This window comes from Cyprinus carpio, chromosome B1, assembly GCF_018340385.1.
Source record: "Cyprinus carpio isolate SPL01 chromosome B1, ASM1834038v1, whole genome shotgun sequence".
Taxonomy (NCBI): Eukaryota; Metazoa; Chordata; class Actinopteri; order Cypriniformes; family Cyprinidae; genus Cyprinus; species Cyprinus carpio.
This window is the reverse complement of record NC_056597.1, coordinates 12,036,447-12,056,946: the sequence shown is the minus strand read 5'-3', so window position 1 is coordinate 12,056,946 and position 20,500 is coordinate 12,036,447. Positions and strand designations below refer to the sequence as shown.

Here is a 20,500-nt window from a genome sequence, read left to right as displayed (position 1 = left end):
CAGGAAGCAAGAATTCATAACCGTATATGCACTTAACCAACATTCGCACAGTAGTAGCAGAGTGGCGCAGCGGAAGCGTGCTGGGCCCATAACCCAGAGGTCGATGGATCGAAACCATCCTCTGCTAGTAAATTTTTTTAAAGTATTTTATTTCAAAAGCATTTTATTTCATTCTTATTTTCAGAAAGAAATCAATTTTTAATTCCGAGCTTTACCTTTTAGTGTTTTATTTCAAAAGTTAGATTATCATACTAATCTCTAATGGTCTAAATAATGTATGAATATCGTAAAGGCTTCAAAAGATCTTTAAAGGAGCAACTACAAAAAACAAAACAAACAAAAAATTAAAATTAAAATTAGCTATATATCTTGTAGACGTCTACAAGCTATATAGCTAACTTCAACAGTTTCCACAAATTGTCGGTTGGAGATCTAGAAAACATCAGATCAACGTTTGGAGTTCATGTTGTGTTAGTAGAACCAAGGAAAAAACAACAAAAAAAAACCGTAATTTTTCAAAAGAAATTACACATTAAGATGCTATAAAACATTTGCGCCCAACGTGGGGCTCGAACCCACGACCCTGAGATTAAGAGTCTCATGCTCTACCGACTGAGCTAGCCGGGCTGATACAGCACCATCATCAGCCAAAATATTCGAAACAAACAAAGAGGTACGGCACCAAAGCCACCACATACTTGAATTATTTTTAAATTCCTTTAATACTAATATCTAGAGTACTTCAAAAAAAACCGACAGACTTTTGTGCTGCCAAATCCGTCAATACCGTGTGGGTAAGGTAAAACACTTACGGATGCTCCGTTCATTAGTGCTTGTGCACCACCTGCTGCTCACTTTTAATATTACAATTCACGGACAGTCACCATTAAAACACCAAAGAAATTGCTTTAACCGCTGCTAACATCTACAAACCTTAATCTTTCTATTAAAGTTTCCATTTATATTTCATAAGCCCCTTTTCTTTCTTGGGTAAATTATTCCAAGAGTATTATAATGATTCCTTTGACATTCTGAAGAGCACTGGGTTCATAAGAAGGCATGGGTTGGAAGCCCTGCATCAGATATATTATATCAGTCTCCTCCACAGGAGGCCGACTGCTGATGGGTCTTGAGGTTGCAGATCCAGGCGAATCTTTTCCCACAGCGGGGACAGATGAAGGGTTTCTCTCCTGTGTGAACTCTTTGGTGTTTCTTGAGGTTGCCTGCCTCTGTGAAAAGCTTCCCACACGTGTCACACTTAAAGGGCCTCTCGCCTGTATGCACTCTCTGGTGGGCCACAATGTTGGACAAGCCAGGGAACGCCTTTCCACAGTACTTACAAACGTAGCTTTTCCGCCTACCTTTCTCCATCTGCTTTGGTAGCTGCAGCCCAGGCTGAGTTGGGTTGGACATAATTTGGGGTATCACAGTGAAATATGAAGGGTTTGTTCTACTTGCAGTCTCTGTCTGAATCACTTCAGATCTATTGACGTGGCTTGATGCTTCAATTTGGCTTTGCCTCAAAATGGCAGCTTGATTCCACCTTTCCTCTTCTCTGATCGACCCCTCTGCTGCATTTCTGACAACATGTGTTCGGGTGGATGATGCCCCATCCCGTCCACCTTTGGAGCTTCTAATAGATGATACAGTCTCTGACTGAACCAGCATACAGTCTTGATCCTGGTCTGACTCTGTGTATGAGCAGGATGGATGTGTGGGCCAGTGCGTAAAGCTGGTTTTAGGTTCTGCAGGTCTGTCATACAACAAGCAGTCCGTTCCTGACATTTCAGTGGCTGTCTTCTCTCTTCTGAGCAGAGGCTGGTTTGTGGGTGAAGTTCTGCTTTTCATCATTCCCTTGTGTAAGTGTCCTGAGGCTGTGAGAGCTGCGGTCTCTCCTGTTGTTAGACTCTTGCTAGGTCGAACACAAAACCTGTGGTACTGGTGCTGTTGAGAACCACTTGGACTGGACTCAACAGTACCTGGATGTAAATACGTTCAGATACTGTCAGAGTACTTTTAATCAGCAAATAGCTCTAAATTTAAGATGACATTCAAATCTGTTTAGCAAAGCAGTTGCATGTAGAGTTCATGTAAACATATGCAGTGTAAATATGCGTTGAAAGGTTAACCTTCATCTGTTTACTTTGTTTCATTTACTCACCCTGTATCTGCAGTCCAGTGGATGGAGAAATGTTGGTTCTCTGGCTCCTATCCTGTCCATTTTCACTTAAATGGGGAAATTCCACCTCTATAGGCTGGAAACAAAATAAAACTACATTAATTTTTTTGTTGTTGTTTTGATCCTAAAGTGGCTTACGTTTACTTTGCAGCGGTGATGTGACATTTTCCTCTTGGCACTCTTTAGCTCTGTCCTAGTTTTTGCATCTTAAGAGAACAGAAAATCAACCAACCTTCTCTGCGCCAGGTGCAACTGTGCTTTTGGCTGGTGAGGTAGAAAGCTGTCCGCTACAATTTTCTGTATTAGACTCTGCTGAGGAAAGAGAACAAATGGTCATTTTTTGGATACTAGATTCCAGACCAAAGTATGTAAATAACTAGTTCAGTCATGAAACTCTAATGTGCCTCTGAAAGGCTTCAGCAGCCTCCTTGTTTCCTATCCAGGTTAATATTTAATACCGGTCCTACTGGACTGCGTGCTCGTCTTAGACCCTCCTCCTCCCCAGCACCACCTTCTAGATCTGCTACGAGGTTTTTTATTGCTACAGCAATTCGCTGCCACTGTGTCTTATCGAGCAAGCCTTTATACTTGCTCTGTTGCAGCGGCAAATTCTTGTTATAACAAAGACATTTAATTCAACACAAATGGTATCATGCTACTCTACAACTGACATGAGCACCTAAGAGAGGACTACTTTTTTTGGCCCTCTACTCACCATCTTGCACAATAATGGCTTGTGTCTGGCTTCTTTCCCACTGGTCGTTCAGATCCTCCTTTATCACTATTGTTTCTGGCTCTCCGTCTTCCACCTGTCTTTGCTGCTGAACACATGAAACAAGGTTTTGTGTTACAAGATGGCCCTGGCTGGAAAATAAACATCAAAGTAATTTACTAAAGCTTTCCATGTGTAAATTAACTAGGAATTTCTTGTATATTATGAATTGTGTTTCAGTGGATTGTAAGGGTGTCATAATGTTTCTAATAACCGAGGTAATAAGTTGGACTGTACAAACAGCTGTTTCATTTTTTTTTTTTTTAAAGGTGGTTAAGTATTTATGCTACTGTTGAACAACCAGAGTATGATTTATTAGTATTTATCAATGTTTCAGTATCAGTTTATTTATAAAAGCACTATTAAAACAACAGTGCACTGACCAAAGTGCAGTACAATAATGGCTGTTTCCTTCAGTGCAGTATGTGGATCTAATCATTCATCACAGTGTAATGGTTTTTCAAATGGAAAATCTGAAATTGTTATTGCAGAGTGCTGACTAAATTCTGGATATCAGTTAAATACATTTTCACTGTTCTGATATTGATAAGTAAATTTTATACTTGTGGCTGCAAAGGCAGTGACCACCACATGCTTCCATAAGGTTTTAACTTCCTCCAACTACTACCTTCAGGGTCAATGTTCTTCAAAAATACAAACACAAAATGAGTACAGAAATGTTTATTCAAAAATGTTCAACACTTATTATACCAAAAACTGCATTTCGACTAAGTTGCTTCACCTTTTTCTACAGTACACCAAAGGACAGATTTACTCGGAGAGAGTTTTGTTAATTATATATATATATAAATATATTATATATATATATATAAATAATTATATATATATATATAAAACACTGACTCACATCCCTATTGATCAAAAACAATGTAAATCATTTATATAATTTAAATGAAGTTTCATCCAGAAGAGAGAGGATGGTGGCACAAGACACACTCTTTAGCAGTAATCTAGTGATCATTTATTGACTCCTCCTAGAGAAAGAATTTCTTCTGCAGTTAATATATCAGTATGGTACTTCTGTTGGTGGTTTTTGAGGTTTCGTATCCAGGCAAACGTCTGTCCACACTGGGTACAACTATACGGTCGTTCTCCTGTATGGACTTTCTGGTGTTTTCGCAGGTTTCCCGCCTCTGCAAAGAACTTCCCACAGGTGTTACACTTGAACGGCTTCTCGCCCGTGTGAATCCGCTGGTGGATCACCACCTTTTTGGGGCGGTTGAAAACTTTGCCACAATATGTGCAGGCAAAAAGTTTTTCACGAGGAACTCTGTCATTTCGAGTCTGACCAACTCTTTGTTGGTTAAATCTGACATCTCTGACACTGTGGTAGCTGTCCATGCCCTGTATCTTTGAAGATGTTGATGCCACTGCTACAAAGTCATTTGTCACCAGAGGCGGATTGGAAGAAGGCAAGAGGATCCTGCTATCCTGACGTTCCTCCCTCCCGTATTGGGGATAAACACGTGGAGCCTGGCTTTTCCCACGTGCAACTTTGCAAGCCCACACAGAAATCTTTTCCCCCTCCTCTGCAGAGTCGACCTCTATGACTTCTGAATGCCACAAAGGGTCTGTGCATTGGCTCTCAGCTGATCTTGCACTGTTCACGTACGTGCATGTTCGTAGCCGCAAGTCTGCATTGTCACTCCCTTGCATAAAATAATCCCTCATAGGACTGGATTTTCCATTCAAATCAAACTTTCCTTCAGCATGTAATTCTACGGGCTCTTGGGATATCCCCTTAACACTCTCAAACTCTGGCTCAGATTTAAGCGCAGTGTCAGATCCACTGACCTCCAAAGCCGGCTGCTGCATCCCAGAGACCTGACCATCATCTTTCACCATCTGAACATCCCCAAAACATGCCTCTCCAGTCTGTGATGGCGTCTGTTTCACTCCTGAAAGAAGAGAAACAGTGTCAAGCTTTAAAACGGGTGCTGATAGTTACCCAACCTCTGTTAATTTCATAATAGGCGCCTTGTGTTCTTCTATCCACTCACCTCCATCTCTGATGAACAGTCTCTGCTCCTGTGTGTGGTCCTCCTCAAACATCTCATCCTTGATCACCACTGTGTCCGCTTCTGATAATACTGCATCTTCTGTCTTTAATGAAAGGAAATGTTTCACAAATCTGTATATATTATATACATATATGTATGTTCAGCAACTGTTTCTATCCATCTAACTATGACAGTCAACATCATCATCCTAAATATGATTTATTTTTCTATAATTTGAAAATAGACCTACCTATACGTTACGTCTACATAAAAAGTGAATCTGCTAAATGCTTTTTAAAGCATGATGATTTTAAGATATTATAGACATATACAGTGTACTTGATTCTGACAGTTTATCTATATATCTATCTGTAACCTTTGGGCTCATTATGTCACGATGAAAAGTGGCTAAACCAGTTATTGTGGTTATCATAAAGAGATAACGGCTTACCTACCATATTGTTAGTTTCATTTTCATCTTGCTGAGCAGCTGGGTCTGTTCCTCTACCTCTCCACAGTCCCGAGTTAAACTGAGCTCCATACAGGACGTCTGGATGGGTGAAACAGCACAAAACAGAGTACTTTAACTACATTAGACTTATATGGTGTGACAGAAACGCTGACGGCAGAATATTTCACACAAGGTTTCATGATCACACACACCGTTAGTTTGGTTCCTGTATTTGTCTGACAAAGCGGCGCTCACTTGAACACGGTTAGTGCGGTTCAGTAAACTAATCCTCCTCTCTGCGAACCCTCGAGCCATCTTTAGCTCCAGTATGTGAAGTTTTCTCTTCAGCGCTTTGTTTTCACGCTGACATTGGGTCATCTGTAAGTTTATGACCGCGTAGTCGTCGTCTACGAGTTTGCATATCTCAGCCACCGCTGCATTCGCCAGCACCTCCATAATGGACGCTAGCTGAGTCTGGAAAGCGATGCGATTAGACATGGTTAACGTTTAAGCGTCCTACAGCACGTTTCAATAAACGGTCAATGATTTGGGAGCTTGATAAAAATAATACTATATTTAAAAATGTAGAGACATGTCTTCAAAACGTCGTGTGGATAACACTCATTTGCTCGGGTTTGACATCGCTATTCACTTCCGGTCAGTAGTAGTGACGTAGAAACCATAAAGACTCTTTCACAGCGCACGCCAATCTAGCGTCGACACTGTTTAATAATACATTTACTGAATGAATAAATCTATGATTGTTGTTTTGGCAGCTCTGTTAGTTATAGTTTGGTTAATTTCGGCTAAACCGTTTGTGTATGGATTTTTGAATAGCCTATTCAACCCAAATGAAAAGTGTGTTTATTAACTGGTATTGTTTCAGATCTGTTTCTTATCTGGATACCTGAATTATTTATTTTTTTTAACTGGTCTAAGCTTTGCTGAGATTTTAGCCTTTGAAGACTTTCTGTGAAAGATGCAGAGATCTCATAACATAATTATTTAATTCCGCGGAGGTACACCAAGAAAATACATAAATAATACATGCAACATATTTGGGCTTGTACAACAACAAAAAAATAATATACTTTTTTTTTTCTCTCCATTTACATTTTTTTATATACATTTTTCATAATGTGCATCAGTGTTAAACAGATCAGTCATCTTTTCACAACATCTTGAAGAATGGATTAATAAATAATGAAATTAGTGAGGGGGAAATAATACATTTTAAATATTAAAAGCTACTTGTGAAGACTTTATATGTGACCCTGGAGCACAAAACCAGTCATAAGTAGCACAGGTATAAAGCAATAGCCAAAAATACATTGTATGGGTCAAAATTATTGATTTTACTTTTATGCCAAAAATCATTAGGATATTAAGTAAAGATCATGTTTCATGAAGATATTTTGTAAATTTCCTAGCGTAAATATATCAAAACTTAATTTAGTTGTTATATGCAATGCTAAGAGCTTCATTTGGACAACTTTAAATGCAATTTTCTCAATATTTAGATTTTTTTGCACCCTCAGATTCCAGATATTCAAGGAGTTGTATCTCTGCCAAATATTATCCTATCCTAACAAACCATACATCAATGGAAAGCTTATTTATTCAGATTTCAGATGATCTCAATCAATTTAAAAAAACTGACCCTAATTACTGATTTTGTGGTCCAGGTCACATATTACAGACTGAATTAAATCATTCCAAGGTCCTCAGAGACGACCTCCGGTGTTTGGCTTAGCTTCTTTTCATGGAAAGGCTGAGGGGTTTTGGGTGGTTTGTTAACTTTGCTGTAGATGGGTTGGTTCTCCTCAGGCATTTTGTTTTGTTGAGAGTTATTGTTTTGAGTTGACTGTACAATCTCAGGTACACTATAAATGGGCTCCTCAGTCTCCTGGTCAAGTCTTTTACTTGTGTTTAGTCTGACATGGTCGTACACCACAGAGTACACAGGTTCTTGCTGCTTGCCATTGTTTGGTGTTGTCTTGACAGGCCGGCAGTCAGTCACATCGGTAGGGTTGGCTTGGACACAATTGTTAGGTTTTGGGCGGATGACATCTGCAGGATCAGAATACACTGGTTCTGATTCATCCCTATGATGAGACGGGAGAGGATCTGTCTTTATATCTGCATACACAGGTTCATGACTGCCTATTAAAACTGCAGGATTTGAATACACAGGCTCAATCAAGCTAATACTGCCACCAGGATCTGAGTGTGCGCTTTTTGAGGAGCTAATGGAATCTGCAGGGTTTGCATACACAGGTTCGGTTAAGCCAATAGGACTTGCAGGTTTTGTATGTACAGGATTTAAGGAAGCATATATGTTTGGGCCAAGGACATCTGCTGGATTAGGGTTCAAGGGCAGTTTTGCATCTGAAGGCTGAGGGCTGTTGCTGCCCTCCGTATCAAGCAAAGTAAAACTTTCCGGGCGTCTGGGCAGGGGTGAGCGAGGAGAACGAGAACGTGGAGAATGTGGCGACTGCCTGTCTCCAGTAACAGTAAGGCTCTTCTGTTGGCAAATAGCCGACTCAATAAGGCGAAGGATCTCGTCACTCTGTCTGGTCTCAAAGTTGAAGGTTCCAGGGCCTGATTCACAACGCCTGCCTGCTTCTATAGAAAACAGCATCTAGAGAGGAACAGAGAGAAAGTCAAAAAGTATTTTTTTTTTAAATTATTTTTAAGTTTGAAAAGTTTGGTTTGGTAGTTTTCGGTAGTCTTTTCTGGTCACAAAGTCTGCACTTTAAAAAAAAATAAAAAATACAGTAAAAAATCATTTTGCGAAACATTATTACAATATAAAACAGCTGGTTTCTAATTTAATATAAAATGTAATTTATTCCTGTGATTGCAAAGCTGAATTTTTAGCAGTCATTACTCCAGTCTTCAGTGTCACATGATCCTTCAGAAATCATTCTAATATGCTGATATTATATATATTTTTTGTAACATTGTAAATGTCTTTACTGTCACTTTTAATCAGTTTAATGTGCCCTTGTTGAATAAAAGTATTAATTTATTAAAAAAATTCTTATTGACCCCAAGCTTTTGCCTGTTAGTGTATAATTATAACACATAAAAGTAATTAACAAATAATTTATATTAGTTTATAGTATTCAACGTGACTATGCATGTCTCTTTTGGGTAATTATTGTTAAAATTTAATTTTAAATTAATTAAAATTTAACAAGATATATTTGTTTTGCTAATAAAAATATGAGTCATCTTATAATTCATCACACAAACAGAAGAATCACATCTGATGGTATTTTATTTAAATAATTTGCTTCTTATTTGTGTTATGTATTTTTTCTGCTGACCTTATCTCGGCCATAGCGGCGCAGCAGCTTGTATGGCCACTCTATTACAGTCCTCCTGGTCTCCAGATCTTGAAGAACTAGCATGTCCTCACCAGCTTGTAGCCAGTACTGTCCTTTCAGGCCACATCGAACTGAAGCCTCGTTCTGCAGGACAACCACTTTAAACTCGGACACTAAAATGAAAGAGACATCGAGATCAGAATTAAACTTAAAAAAAGCTGTAATTCAGAGGTCAAAGGTCATACCATCTGTTTATGTTTTAAACCAGATCTGCATTAAGGTAGTTCAGTGTTGTCTGCTGGCTTGTTCAAAAAAATCCAGTCTTTATACAGTAATGACATAGGAAGTGGTGAGAGTGGCCTTTTGACACATTTGACCATTGTTTGTACTCACATTGTTCTCTGGACATGTAGATCTGATTGTCTTCCATAAGAGGCACTGGCTGTGGTGCACTTTTAGTGTGTTTCTGTGAAATTATGAATACTGTGAGAAACACTAGCAGCAGGGAGTGGAGTCATACTGTACTTTAAATAACCAGTTATGTGGCTGGAATGATCTGCATTTTTCATTGTATAAGGAACTTGAACTCAGCCATTTAACTTTATACAGCTTAAGTCGTCGTCAGATTTGATTTGAAATAAACCAGCACATCCTTGTGGCGCGGATGACACAGAAGAGCATACGCAGCATACGGTGATATGGAGAGACACAGAGGAGACTGTTGACAAAGGAATTATTGAATAAAGTCGTTATTTTTGTTTTCTTCGCTTACAAAAAGTGTTCCCGTCCCTCCATATTACCCAGATGGCATATCTGATGGCAGCTTGAGTATTCTGACGACGACTTTCATACCTTTTATGGACCTTGACACTGTTATTTACTTGGCAGTATATGGGACAGTCTCAAGCCTCCAGGTTTTCATCCAAAATATCTTAAATTGTGTTCCGAAGACGAATTGAGCTTTTACGGGTTTGGAACGACATGGGGGTAAGTGATTTATAACAAAATTTTCAATTTGGGGTGGTGTATCCCTTTAAATGGTTTGTTGTTTCATACTGTTCAAAGGTTTGGGGTCCATATTTGAATGTTTTGTTGTTTCATACTGTTCAAATGTTTGGTGTTATTTTTTTTTTTTTTTAAATGCATTAAAAACAATCATTCTTTTGGAAAAAAAGAATAGAAAGTTTATTAAAAGAACTATATTTATTTGAAATTTTTATATTGTATCATTGCTGAATAAAAGCATTTTCTTTTAATAAAATCTGACCCCAAATTTTTGAATAGTAGTGTGTAATAAAAACATATCTGAAAAAAATCCAAACCTGAAAGGCAATGTTACATATTATGTCCACCCATTCTCCACAGCTTTCTTTCTCTGCTGCAAACACAAGCCTCTTGTCCTCTGTCTCCACACAGAAAGCAGCCATGTTTTCCCCTGGACAAGCTTCTGCATGAGGAGGCAGCTTGACAACAGTCACGCAGTCGGCCAGACGGACAACTTTCTTCTCTGGATGTCGTCTGACCACCACAGTTGACCGTTCACGAACAGCCTCTGATAATTCTAACCGTGCAACGCCGTGCCGACTAGCTGGATGAAGGGTCAACCAATATCGCTTCCACTTCTGTTGAGAACAAATAGAATGTTATTACTTATATTTAGTATTTTCCTTCATCCATGTTTCCACAATGCAATGCCCGTGATATTTATCACATTTAATAAGGTCTAGTCCATTATGTGGAGTTTGTGCTTCAGGTAAGGAACATCCCTTCGGATTGGCATTAAAAAGTTCTTAAAAAGCACTTCATGCTGGAGGTTTGGATGTAATAATTACTCACTCAGCCAATCCCTCATTTACCTCACATGTATTGTGTGTGTAAGGCATGCAGGGCTTGAATCTAGTACAACCTGAAGTGCACTTTCATGAGGGCGTGTTTTTGTCAATGGAATGTGCTGTGATACAAAAAGAAGGCAGAGAAGTGCACACCAAGTTTCAACTTGTAGAGGCAGTGTTGTTCCATCTATCTCATACCAGAATATAACCCTACACTAGAGAGTTCATGCCATGGCATGGTGAGTTATATTAAAAAAGTACAAGCAAATACCTTCAGGTTTAAAATCATTGTATATATTTTATATGACTCTCCAATCTTTCTGAATGCTACAAACCATAATATCGATAGTACGTGTAACATCATTGTAAACAGTTTCTGAACTATTTTAATAAAACTGTTTTATTTAGATCAGCTATGAACATTTTGTAGTTTTAGACTTGAGGTTGACAAACACACACAAAAAAAACATCTGCCTGTTTTCAATACCAAAAACTAATGATGTCTTACCTCTCCATGTTTCTGATGTTGTAAGTAAACTTCACCTTGTTTCCTGTGAGTGTCCATGTCTGCTTAAGCTCAAAAAAGTGATTTAACAAATAGTTTATCCTTTCCCAGCACAATGTGTGACCTCCTTTAACTGTTAACACATATTACCAAGCCTATTACATGAGTTAGAGTATTGTACACTTAGGCTCCACCTCTTAAAAAAAAATAGAGCAATGAATATTCACTTGATTTGTCAGAATTATAAATTTGAATAGTTTTCTTATTTCATCAACATTCATGGATCAGTTTGCCTTAATCACAATGTATAAATAAACATCAAACAGCTGGATAATATGGCAATCTTCTAAAAACCTTTATTATCTCATGGCCAACTATATAAATATCCTGCTTTTTGGTTTTGGACTGTGCATCTTCACTTTATACTCTTCACTTAGGAATCACTCTCTACAGCTGGACATTGCCTGAGTATAAATAAATGTATTAAGATAAAAATATGATTTAGTTTTAAATTGCTAATTCGAATCACATGCCCATATTTAAACTACACACTTCAGAACAGCAGAGGGCTGTAAAACTGCAGTAAATTGTTTTCTATATTTTTGAGGGGATGAACTTCCCTATTAATTTAGCAAAAGTAGATGGAGCAGTTTTTAATATTTAAGAAGCCTTACCATTCCAAAGTTGGATTACTTAGTGCTCTAAGCAAATACATAATAAAATGTAAAGAGTCATACATATTTCGAAATTTACCTCCAAGTGGCTTTGGACTGATGTTTAGGCTGTCCAGTCCATGGAGTAACCACAAGACAAAGAAAATGGGCAATGTTTGCTAAACTGGTTATTTTGAGTAAGTATGTACTCTACATTTATTTTTCATATTTATCTTGACAGTATTTTCATATGGTGACCAATTTCCATCATACAATATATTCTCCTCTGGGTGCCTTTTTGCCTTACACTGGGTAAAATCTCATTTTAAAATGTTTATATTTGCACCATTTTTAATCGAAATGTATTTGCCCTAGAATATTTTCCTAAAACAATATCTTTACCCCACTAATTCTTCTTAAACTTCTCAATAACTGAATTTATGTGATTATGAGGTTATACAACTCTGACATGGACAATTCTAATGACACAATATATTGAAATTTAACATATTAAAGCATTTAAAATGTAGTGTTTTTTTGGAAACATACAGAGCTAGCTGAAACATTTTGTACAGTCTCCAAAACTCATTTCAGAAGAATTGTACATGCCCAGACTGGCACACAGACATAAACTCACAGCCTCACAGACAGACACAGTATTATCTTATGTGTAGTGAGCAATAGTCTATGAACAGTAATTCACATAAACATCTTTCTCACTATTACTTAATGAAGGATGAAATATATAAAACCTGTCATCATCCTCTGACATAATTTAACTGTTGAATTTCAGAGCATTAAGGTAGCAAGAAATAGCCACAACAGTGTTTTCAGACTCTTGGTCATCACTTCATCTTGATTGCTTTTCATATCTTCTGTTCCACAGATCTCAGGCCAAATGTATACTGTACCCTTGCCAGTAAGGGAAATCTGGACACCTTTAATGCAAGGACAGTTAATATGGTAAAAGATCTGCATACATCTAGAAAGAGTGTCAGAACAATACCTATGGGACAGGGTATCTTGGTAAAAAATCATGGTAAATGATCTTATCAACACAATATAAATAGCTTAAAGGATTAAAAACAAAACAAGCAAAAAGAAACTGATGCAGCACTCTACAATTAAATAAATATAACATCAAAGAATCAAAAATTCTGAAATGTTAGTATTTGCCCTTATGAGCAGAAATAATATTTTTCCAAAAGGTGGAGCAGTTTTGCTATGACATGCGTTTCATCTGATTAAGCAACACATTGCATGTTTGTCTGCACTTGGTAATCCAAATAGTCCTCTTAGCAAATATATAATAAAATGTAAGCAGTCATACAATGAAAATTTGATGTCTTGGCTCTCGAGTCAATGGAGTAACCACAAGACAGACGCTGGGGAAAATCCTCTTTCAATGTAGTAAGCAAGACCAGGTACAGCTGACAATTTACAATATACTGCATGTGTCAATTAAGGGAATAGTGCACTCAAAAATTTAAAATTGCTAAATAAATAAATAAATAAATAATACCTTAGCCTCAAGCATTCCAAGATGTAGATGAGTTCTTTATCAGAATAGATTTGGAGAAATGTAGCATTATATTACTTGCTCACTAACAGATCATCTGCAGTGAATGGGTGCCGTCAGAATAAGAATCAGAACAGCTGATAAAAACATCACAATAACCCACAAGACTCCAGCCAATCATGTGGCGTCTTGTAAAGTGAAAAGCTGCATGTTTGTAATGAACAAATACATCAAGGTAATTTCAAACAGTTGCTTACGGCAACCATAATATCACTTTCTCCAGTCAAAAAGTCACTTTGTCTGAAACAGGAGAGAAATATGCACAGATCAAGCACCGTTTACAAGCGAGAACAGGCCAAAACATTTCCAGACAAATATGTTGGTTAATTTTGATGTGAGAGGACAACAGGTGATGGACCTTCTCACTGGAAGAAAAGTTGTTTTTGGGTTTGTTTTGGTCAGATGTGACAGTTTGAAGTGGAACTGGAGTTGTGTGGATTACTTGTGGATTAAAGTGATGCTTTTAACTCATCTACATCTTGGACGACCCGAGGATGAGTAAATTCAAGCAAATTTTCATTTTTGGCAGAACTATTCCTTTAAGAACAATGATCTGACATTCAGATCATAAAATAGACAAATTATTTGGAAAAGAACCGATTTTGTAGCAGCTCAACTTTTTTTTTTCATAATTCTACATTACTGAAATAATCATTTAGCTCACCATTTGATACATTTAATCTTCTGCAGGCCTCTAATGACCAGTCCAGTTTTGCGTGAGGCACTGTAAAACCTCACTGGTCTACTAGCTCATCTCCTCTGACAGATAGGAGTTTACTTTATTTTAAATGCACAAACACAAAAAGACATCATAGAACAGAACATCATGACCAAGAGGGAACCTGCTTGTTTTATTAGAATTTTTTTTTTTTCCATTTTTGTTAATGCATGTTGCACACTGTGACAGAACTTCAACGAAGGAAGGAGAAAAGAAACCGGGAAAAAAAAGTTTCTGTGAAAATCCCTCAAAAGTTGTCAGCTGCCAACAGTTCAGTCCATCATAGAATGGTCCACCCGTCAGCAGTCCTTGTACTGTCAGGTTTCCTTTGTCCCAGCCCTTTCCCCTCCCACTCTTATGACACACACCTCCCCACCAAACTTCCTTTGAAAGAAAATAAAAGAGAAGACAGGAAAAAAAGAAGATGGCAATGACACGGGGGCAATCTGCTAGTCACTATCACAATAGTGGAAATCACATAACTGTTCCTCTGAGATTAATACAAAGATCTTCCAGGAGAACTAGTCACAATCTGCAGCGGTCCAATAGGAACATTACACTGAGTAACCCGCCCACGTTATTCATGGAGACAGACAGAAATAAAAAGCTTATAGAAGAGCATCCAGCACCCCCCCACCCACAAGCCCCACCCCATCAAGCCCCACACAACCCCAGGAAGATTGAAGTATGTGTGAGGGTGACCCCTGGCCACCAGCGGTCACATAAAGTCTCTATAAAGGAGCCCCTAACTGGAGGGTCTCTAGTATTTCACGCCTGGAACAAACTCCTTGGCCTCTGGGTTCAAGCTGCTCTTGCGCTGTGGAAGAAAAAACAAAGTACATATTACAACCTTAAAATCTCACCAAAGTTTATTTGAAATCTACAAAGTGGTTTCCTTTCAGGAAGGATGTGAGATTTGTTTCGCTCAAATACCTGTAAATCAAATCATTACACTGTAATACTTACTGCAATGTCTTCGGCGTTTCCGTCACTGACCGACAGCCCGCTAAGCTGCTGTTGGATCTGCCCTACTCCAGAGGGAAGGTCTCTGGCCGGAATAAACCAATCCTGATCCTCCTCCTCCAACATCTCCTGGAAACAGCGCTCAAGAAACTCCTGCTCCAACAGTTCCTCCTCCACCTGCAGCAAGATGTCCAAGCCATCAACATTTAGTGGAAATGGCTACTGTATGAAGTCATATTAGACAAGTAATTCAGCTGATTAGGCCGGTTTGTTTAAAGGTTATAAATAAGGTAATGTAAGGTGCCACTTTTTAAAGAGTCATTATGGTTTTTCTTTTGAGTTGCTGTACAGTTAGAGATGGAGAGAACAAACACTGCAAATTGTGGGGAAAACAAAAAAACAAATGCAAATGTGAAAACAAATCAGACTGCGTAACTTGAGACACAAAGTAAAAACAGTTGTGGCAGTCAGACAGTATGTAGCGACAGACTCGCTCTCAGTCGATCTCATCAGATTATTTTGTTGATATGTAGCAATAAACAGTGATTTGTATTACAAATGTTTTTTTTTTTTAATGCCAAGACAGGAAAAAATCATAAATGCTCTGATTTCTCAAACATACATCATAAAAAAAAAAAAAAAAACTATTTTGCAATAGCCTCTTTCACTTAAACCATCCCCTAAACTACAGCTCTCAAATCTCACTCATGCATGTGGCCAAAAAGGAAAATGCTGCCTTTTATCGCATTGAGCCAATTCTGATGGCACTGACACAAAACACTATTGCTTCTTAAGTAACATGACCAACCACAACGTGGCATGACCGCAAATGGGATTTGAAAACTACAGCACAAGGGAAGATTAACAGTGAATGACTTTTGCCACACATAATCACCATCCACTTCTCTTGGAAGGAAAATGGAAACTCTAACATCCTTAACAGCCTTAACTCCTGTTCACAAACTCGAGCCGATTTTTGCATTTAATTTGTCTTTTCAGGCCAATGCATAAAAATGCCATACTGGCTGACTGAAAATGTTAGCTCACTCTCTGGACAGTAGTAGGTGCTTCTAGAATAGCAGAAATAAGGTTTTTCTATTCTCTGTGATGTTCACCAAACCCAAACACAATTGTGGGTTTTTTTTTTTTAGTTATTTATTTTCTTTTGGTTGGATGCATGCGTGCGAAAGTGTGTGTGTTTTTTTTTGGTTGGTTTTTTTTATTTGGATGTGGATGGGAGATGAGAACACCTCCCCGTAAAAAAAAGTTATGGTTTTAGAATCTGTGTGTGTGTGTGTGAAAAACTCTTTTTAAAATTTAGAGTGTTTTATGGAAGATAGTCACAAAGGTTTGTAATGACATAAGGGGGCGAGTAAATGGCAAATGTGTGAATTTCCTTTTATAATTCTAACTGAACTTGTGAATCCTCCTATTTAAAAGTACACGTACAGCAGGCATATGCACTCAGCAGGTTCACACTGACCTGTCTATTGTACTCCTCCTCGTTCTCCATCCACATGTACTCCGCAAAGGGGTTTGCGTCCCCCTCCTTGTGTCCATTCACAACATTCTCATCCTTTCCTGATCCGCTGCCTCCTCCTGGTGTCTTTGCTACCTCTGGACTGTTAATATCAGCAGGTTCTGAGGGTATAAAATGCTATATTAATACTAATACTGATCCCATTCTCAGTACATAGTACCTCAAACACACACATAAAACTAAAACCAACGAACATAAATATTTATGGGGCACTGGATACAATTAGTTTAGATTATACACATCAGTAAAACTTCACTCATTAATGTGCACATGAACAATTCAAATTTAAAAGCCATAGAACATACACAAATTTAAGTCAGTGTTGTCACAGTAAGAATGATGAGCCACTCTGTGTTTAAGAGTGTGTTCGCGCATAAATACAAAACTTGCCAGCAAATTAGACGTTCGATATTACAAAACGAAGGCGCAATAAATGTTTATTAAGCTCTTCTAATACCCGCGACCCGACACAGTGAGTAACACGCATGGTTTAAAGAACATTATATAACTACCTGTTACTAACTATCGGTGTGTTGCATAAACGAGACAAAGAGGAGGTCAGTCGACACCATCTTTCTCCACATGGATTTGATTCATTGTAACATGAGGCCTGGCTAAGGCTCCAGAGAAAACTATCTATAGTATAAACCGTTTTAAGAAGTCTCCCATCAAAAAGACAATTTTTTTTGCTGCAAGATGTGCCCTACGTTCGAATAAAACACTTGATCTAACTTTACGTTTGTGAACGTGTATTGCGAAGCTATGCGTGTTAGCTCGAGCCGCAACAGCAACAGCAGTCCACGTGAAAAAATGTTGCCTGGCCTTGCCGAGCAACGTTTAAATGTTATTTGAATGCTCCTGAAGCAAACACGGACGCCAGTTGTTTGAAATAGTTAGGTTTTACAGGATTTCGTGAAGTAAATGAGGGAGCGTGGTGAATGCGTGAGTGAGTTATCCACACGACTGCATCTCATACATCTCACTAGGCCTCCATCTACACTGCGCTTTACGCGAACTCTGCCAAGTGAGCCTACAACGGCGTAATATGCTTTATATTGCACGCTAAACGTGTCGATTTGTTTCTGTGTCGCTACTTTACGCATTCAGCGATGGCTACCATTTTACAAAACAAAGAGTGAGACCAGCACACTGCACTTACAAAGTCAAAAGATTAAACATGACTCCTTTAGGAGACGTGGGCTGTTAAGAGGACTTACCCGGCATTGTAACGCTTCTGTCCCTCTAATCTATCGCCAAATAAATCGACTAAAAGAGGTAATTTTCCTGTTTGCAGCGACACCGTTACCTGGCTAGATTTTAACCCTACGTCAGAGCGCTCATGTGGGCCTTTCAAACAAACATGTCGCTGGCGCCTCCTGAGGGTCATCACGGTATTTCAAAAGATGATTGCAAAATGGCCAGGAAACTGTAGCATGCTCTTAAAGTGAATTCAAACATGCATTTACCTCTTTCGCGTAATTTTAGAAAGCTAGATCCATTCGCATTCATTCAGTGGATAGTAAGCTGTATTGTGCTTTTTGGTTTAATTTTAAAAAGCTATTTGCATTCGTTTTTATTTATATATATATTCGTAATTGGTCAGTTGTTCTCTCCTTTTAAAAAAACACATATTAGTGCGAATTATTACATATATTAGTAATTATTAATATGTTTTTTTTTTCAAAGGTACATTCGGGAGGGATTTACTTGCATGCAAATTCAGTAGAAAAATACTTGGTTTTACGCCAAAACACATCTCTTTGCCTGTACTTGAAGGTGGCTTGGATAGGAAAATTAGAGCATCAATGCACAAGCGCTGACAAAAAATCAAATGTAAGAACATGCTTGTTTTATTTGGACAGATGCGCTGACATAGTTTGCATAAAGCTTCATGAGGTGTCATTAACCCAGATTTGGATCTAATATAACACACTCAAATGTTTAATATAGAACAACCTAAGTGGTTAAAAAAAAGAGTACAAAGACACTCATTTACAGCATTTTAGGTAAAGAACAAGGACTCCCTGCTGAATAACTTACTCCACAAGCTGTAGATCTACTATATATTGACTACTAATTACAATATGTGAAACAAAAAAGTATGATTACATGATAAACAGCAAAATGCTACGTCACAGGTTGCATGGTTAAATTAGCAACATTAATGTAATTTTGAATTTTGAGTCGTGATTTGTCTACTGCTATATTCATCTGTATTAGCTCAGCGCTCCCTGGTGGTCTAGTGGTTAGGATTCGGCGCTCTCACCGCCGCGGCCCGGGTTCGATTCCCGGTCAGGGAACGATTACTTTTGATGTTAGATTGCTTGCTCTGTTCTTTACGTGTAATCGAAAATAACCAGTCAAACAATATATTTTCTTTCGTTTTCAACAGGTTTGGAACAGCTAGGATGAGTGATTTTTTACAGTCAAACAATATATTTTCTTTCGTTTTCAACAGGTTTGGAACTTTGGCCAGTCATGTGATTAATTTTTTTTTTTTATTTTAGATTTAGTTTTTTAAATTAATTAGAGTCATTTTTTTTAGTATTTTTTTTTTAACTTAGATTTATAACTTATGTTGCTACATCAAATAAACCTTTGCTAATTTATAACTGGTTTTGTGGACCAGGTGGTTTTGTGGACCAGGGTCACAAATGATGAAAGAATTCTTCATTTTTGGGTGATTTTTTTTTTTATGGGATTTTTAGGTTAATTGTTGTGTTTGCTGAATGAGTAAGATTTAAATTAAATTAAATGTTTTATAATTTTATGTATTGTGTTTGATTTTCAGAACATCTGTTGAGCTGAAATTGAATCAGTTTTGACCCATGCATTCCAAATGACCTTTCCATGACTTTTCAAGTTAATTGTTATTACTCGATTTAAGTATAGCCAAAGACTATAGAATACCTTATCTTAAAATATAATATAAAATAGCTTAAAGGGACTTTGGTATAGCCTAACTAAATATTCCAGACTTTTAAATTCCCTGATATTTTCAGGATTTCCATTACCAAGAGTATTGTAGTGATTGTAGTTTATATTTATTATTTTTAATCGTTAACTTTTGCTGCTCAATAAATATATAATTTTATAAAAGGAGAAAGACAAACAATAATACTTCTTATGACCTAGTTTCATTGTATTTTATTACAAAGATAATGAAAATATACAATATTTAAGGGGATAAAACTGTGAGGATATTAGGCTGAATGGACCTCAGATGTGTTTTTCTGTACATGGCATCCTCTGAGGAAAGACAGATGATGGTTGTGATAAACACAAGGAATTTTTTGAGACCACTCATATACAGATAAAGCAACAGAAGCGGATTCCATCTCTAAAACCATCTGCATGCTGCTATTGTTCCCAAGGCACTGATCAACATCCACCTAGTTATGAAGACAAACAAAAATATATCTGTTCACTGATAGTTTAGACTCAAATAGTCAAATATAGGTAAAAGCTGAGAAAACATACTGTAGACTGAAATAAAGTCAAACTCTCAAATGTTTTCACATATTTTTCAAACAACCAAATGCATTTGAGTCTTTCTATATTTATATATATGCTGTTAAATTTTTTATTGGTCTACCTTGTTTCCATGAAGTACAAGAGCTCTGAAAACTTGTCCAAAAGGCTTTAGCAGCCGTAGCACTCCTGTAGCAGCACTGGGCTGATTGGGAACATTACATACAACCAGCAAATGGTCCAAAGGTGTCAGCAGCCCCTATAAAAGACAGCGGGACTTGTTCAAGAATAGATTATTTTTATTACATACAACCAGCAAATTGTAGAATGGATTATTTTTAAAAAAATTTTTTTATTGTTCTTAAGTTTTAATTTGAAATTTTTACAATGATGGTGATACTTGAGTTTGAAAATGTTGAACCTGAAGTAGAATTATACATTGAATTGAGTATATAAAAGTATCCATTAAACTCAGTACTGAAGT

General features: G+C 37.5%; 3 protein-coding genes, 1 long non-coding RNA gene and 2 other non-coding genes across 9 annotated transcripts; 1 reads left to right on the top strand and 5 right to left on the bottom strand.

Moving 5' to 3' along the window:
- Positions 1-554: 554 nt before the first annotated feature.
- On the bottom strand, positions 555-627 carry trnak-cuu. The gene has a single exon. It is a non-coding gene; the product is annotated as a tRNA-Lys (tRNA).
- Positions 628-822: 195 nt separating this feature from the next.
- si:ch211-89o9.6 (zinc finger protein 354A) lies at positions 823-6,221 on the bottom strand. 4 transcript variants are annotated; one of them, XM_019112432.2, is made up of 8 exons: positions 5,636-6,221; positions 5,428-5,522; positions 4,973-5,075; positions 4,767-4,870; positions 2,895-3,000; positions 2,412-2,488; positions 2,162-2,255; positions 823-1,979 (listed from the first exon to the last, which is right to left on the bottom strand). In XM_019112432.2, exons 1-8 carry the CDS (start codon positions 5,919-5,921, stop codon positions 1,093-1,095), a joined length of 1,752 nt encoding a protein of 583 aa, XP_018967977.2. In that variant the 5' UTR covers positions 5,922-6,221; the 3' UTR covers positions 823-1,092. The 4 variants fall into 4 exon arrangements, with proteins under 4 accessions (XP_018967977.2, XP_018967975.2, XP_018967976.2 ...); XM_019112430.2 differs by having other exon boundaries at positions 2,412-2,491; positions 5,636-6,220; XM_019112431.2 differs by having other exon boundaries at positions 2,412-2,491; positions 2,895-2,997; positions 5,636-6,220.
- Positions 6,222-6,990: 769 nt separating this feature from the next.
- Positions 6,991-11,249, bottom strand: dok1a (docking protein 1a). The gene is made up of 5 exons (XM_019112433.2): positions 11,096-11,249; positions 10,078-10,377; positions 9,149-9,221; positions 8,756-8,928; positions 6,991-8,064 (listed from the first exon to the last, which is right to left on the bottom strand). The coding sequence occupies exons 1-5, from the start codon at positions 11,150-11,152 to the stop codon at positions 7,129-7,131; spliced, it is 1,539 nt and encodes a 512-aa protein (XP_018967978.2). The 5' UTR covers positions 11,153-11,249; the 3' UTR covers positions 6,991-7,128.
- Positions 11,250-14,148: 2,899 nt separating this feature from the next.
- On the bottom strand, positions 14,149-17,940 carry LOC109098909 (polyadenylate-binding protein-interacting protein 2B-like). Its single transcript, XM_019112434.2, has 4 exons — positions 17,763-17,940; positions 16,489-16,646; positions 15,009-15,182; positions 14,149-14,859 (listed from the first exon to the last, which is right to left on the bottom strand). Exons 1-4 carry the CDS (start codon positions 17,767-17,769, stop codon positions 14,803-14,805), a joined length of 396 nt encoding a protein of 131 aa, XP_018967979.1. The 5' UTR covers positions 17,770-17,940; the 3' UTR covers positions 14,149-14,802.
- An 833-nt stretch (positions 17,941-18,773) lies between these two features.
- On the top strand, positions 18,774-18,845 carry trnae-cuc. The gene has a single exon. It is a non-coding gene; the product is annotated as a tRNA-Glu (tRNA).
- Positions 18,846-19,672: 827 nt separating this feature from the next.
- Positions 19,673-20,298, bottom strand: LOC122135862. The gene is made up of 2 exons (XR_006153707.1): positions 20,141-20,298; positions 19,673-19,937 (listed from the first exon to the last, which is right to left on the bottom strand). It is a non-coding gene; the product is annotated as an uncharacterized LOC122135862 (long non-coding RNA).
- Between the last annotated feature and the right edge of the window lie 202 nt (positions 20,299-20,500).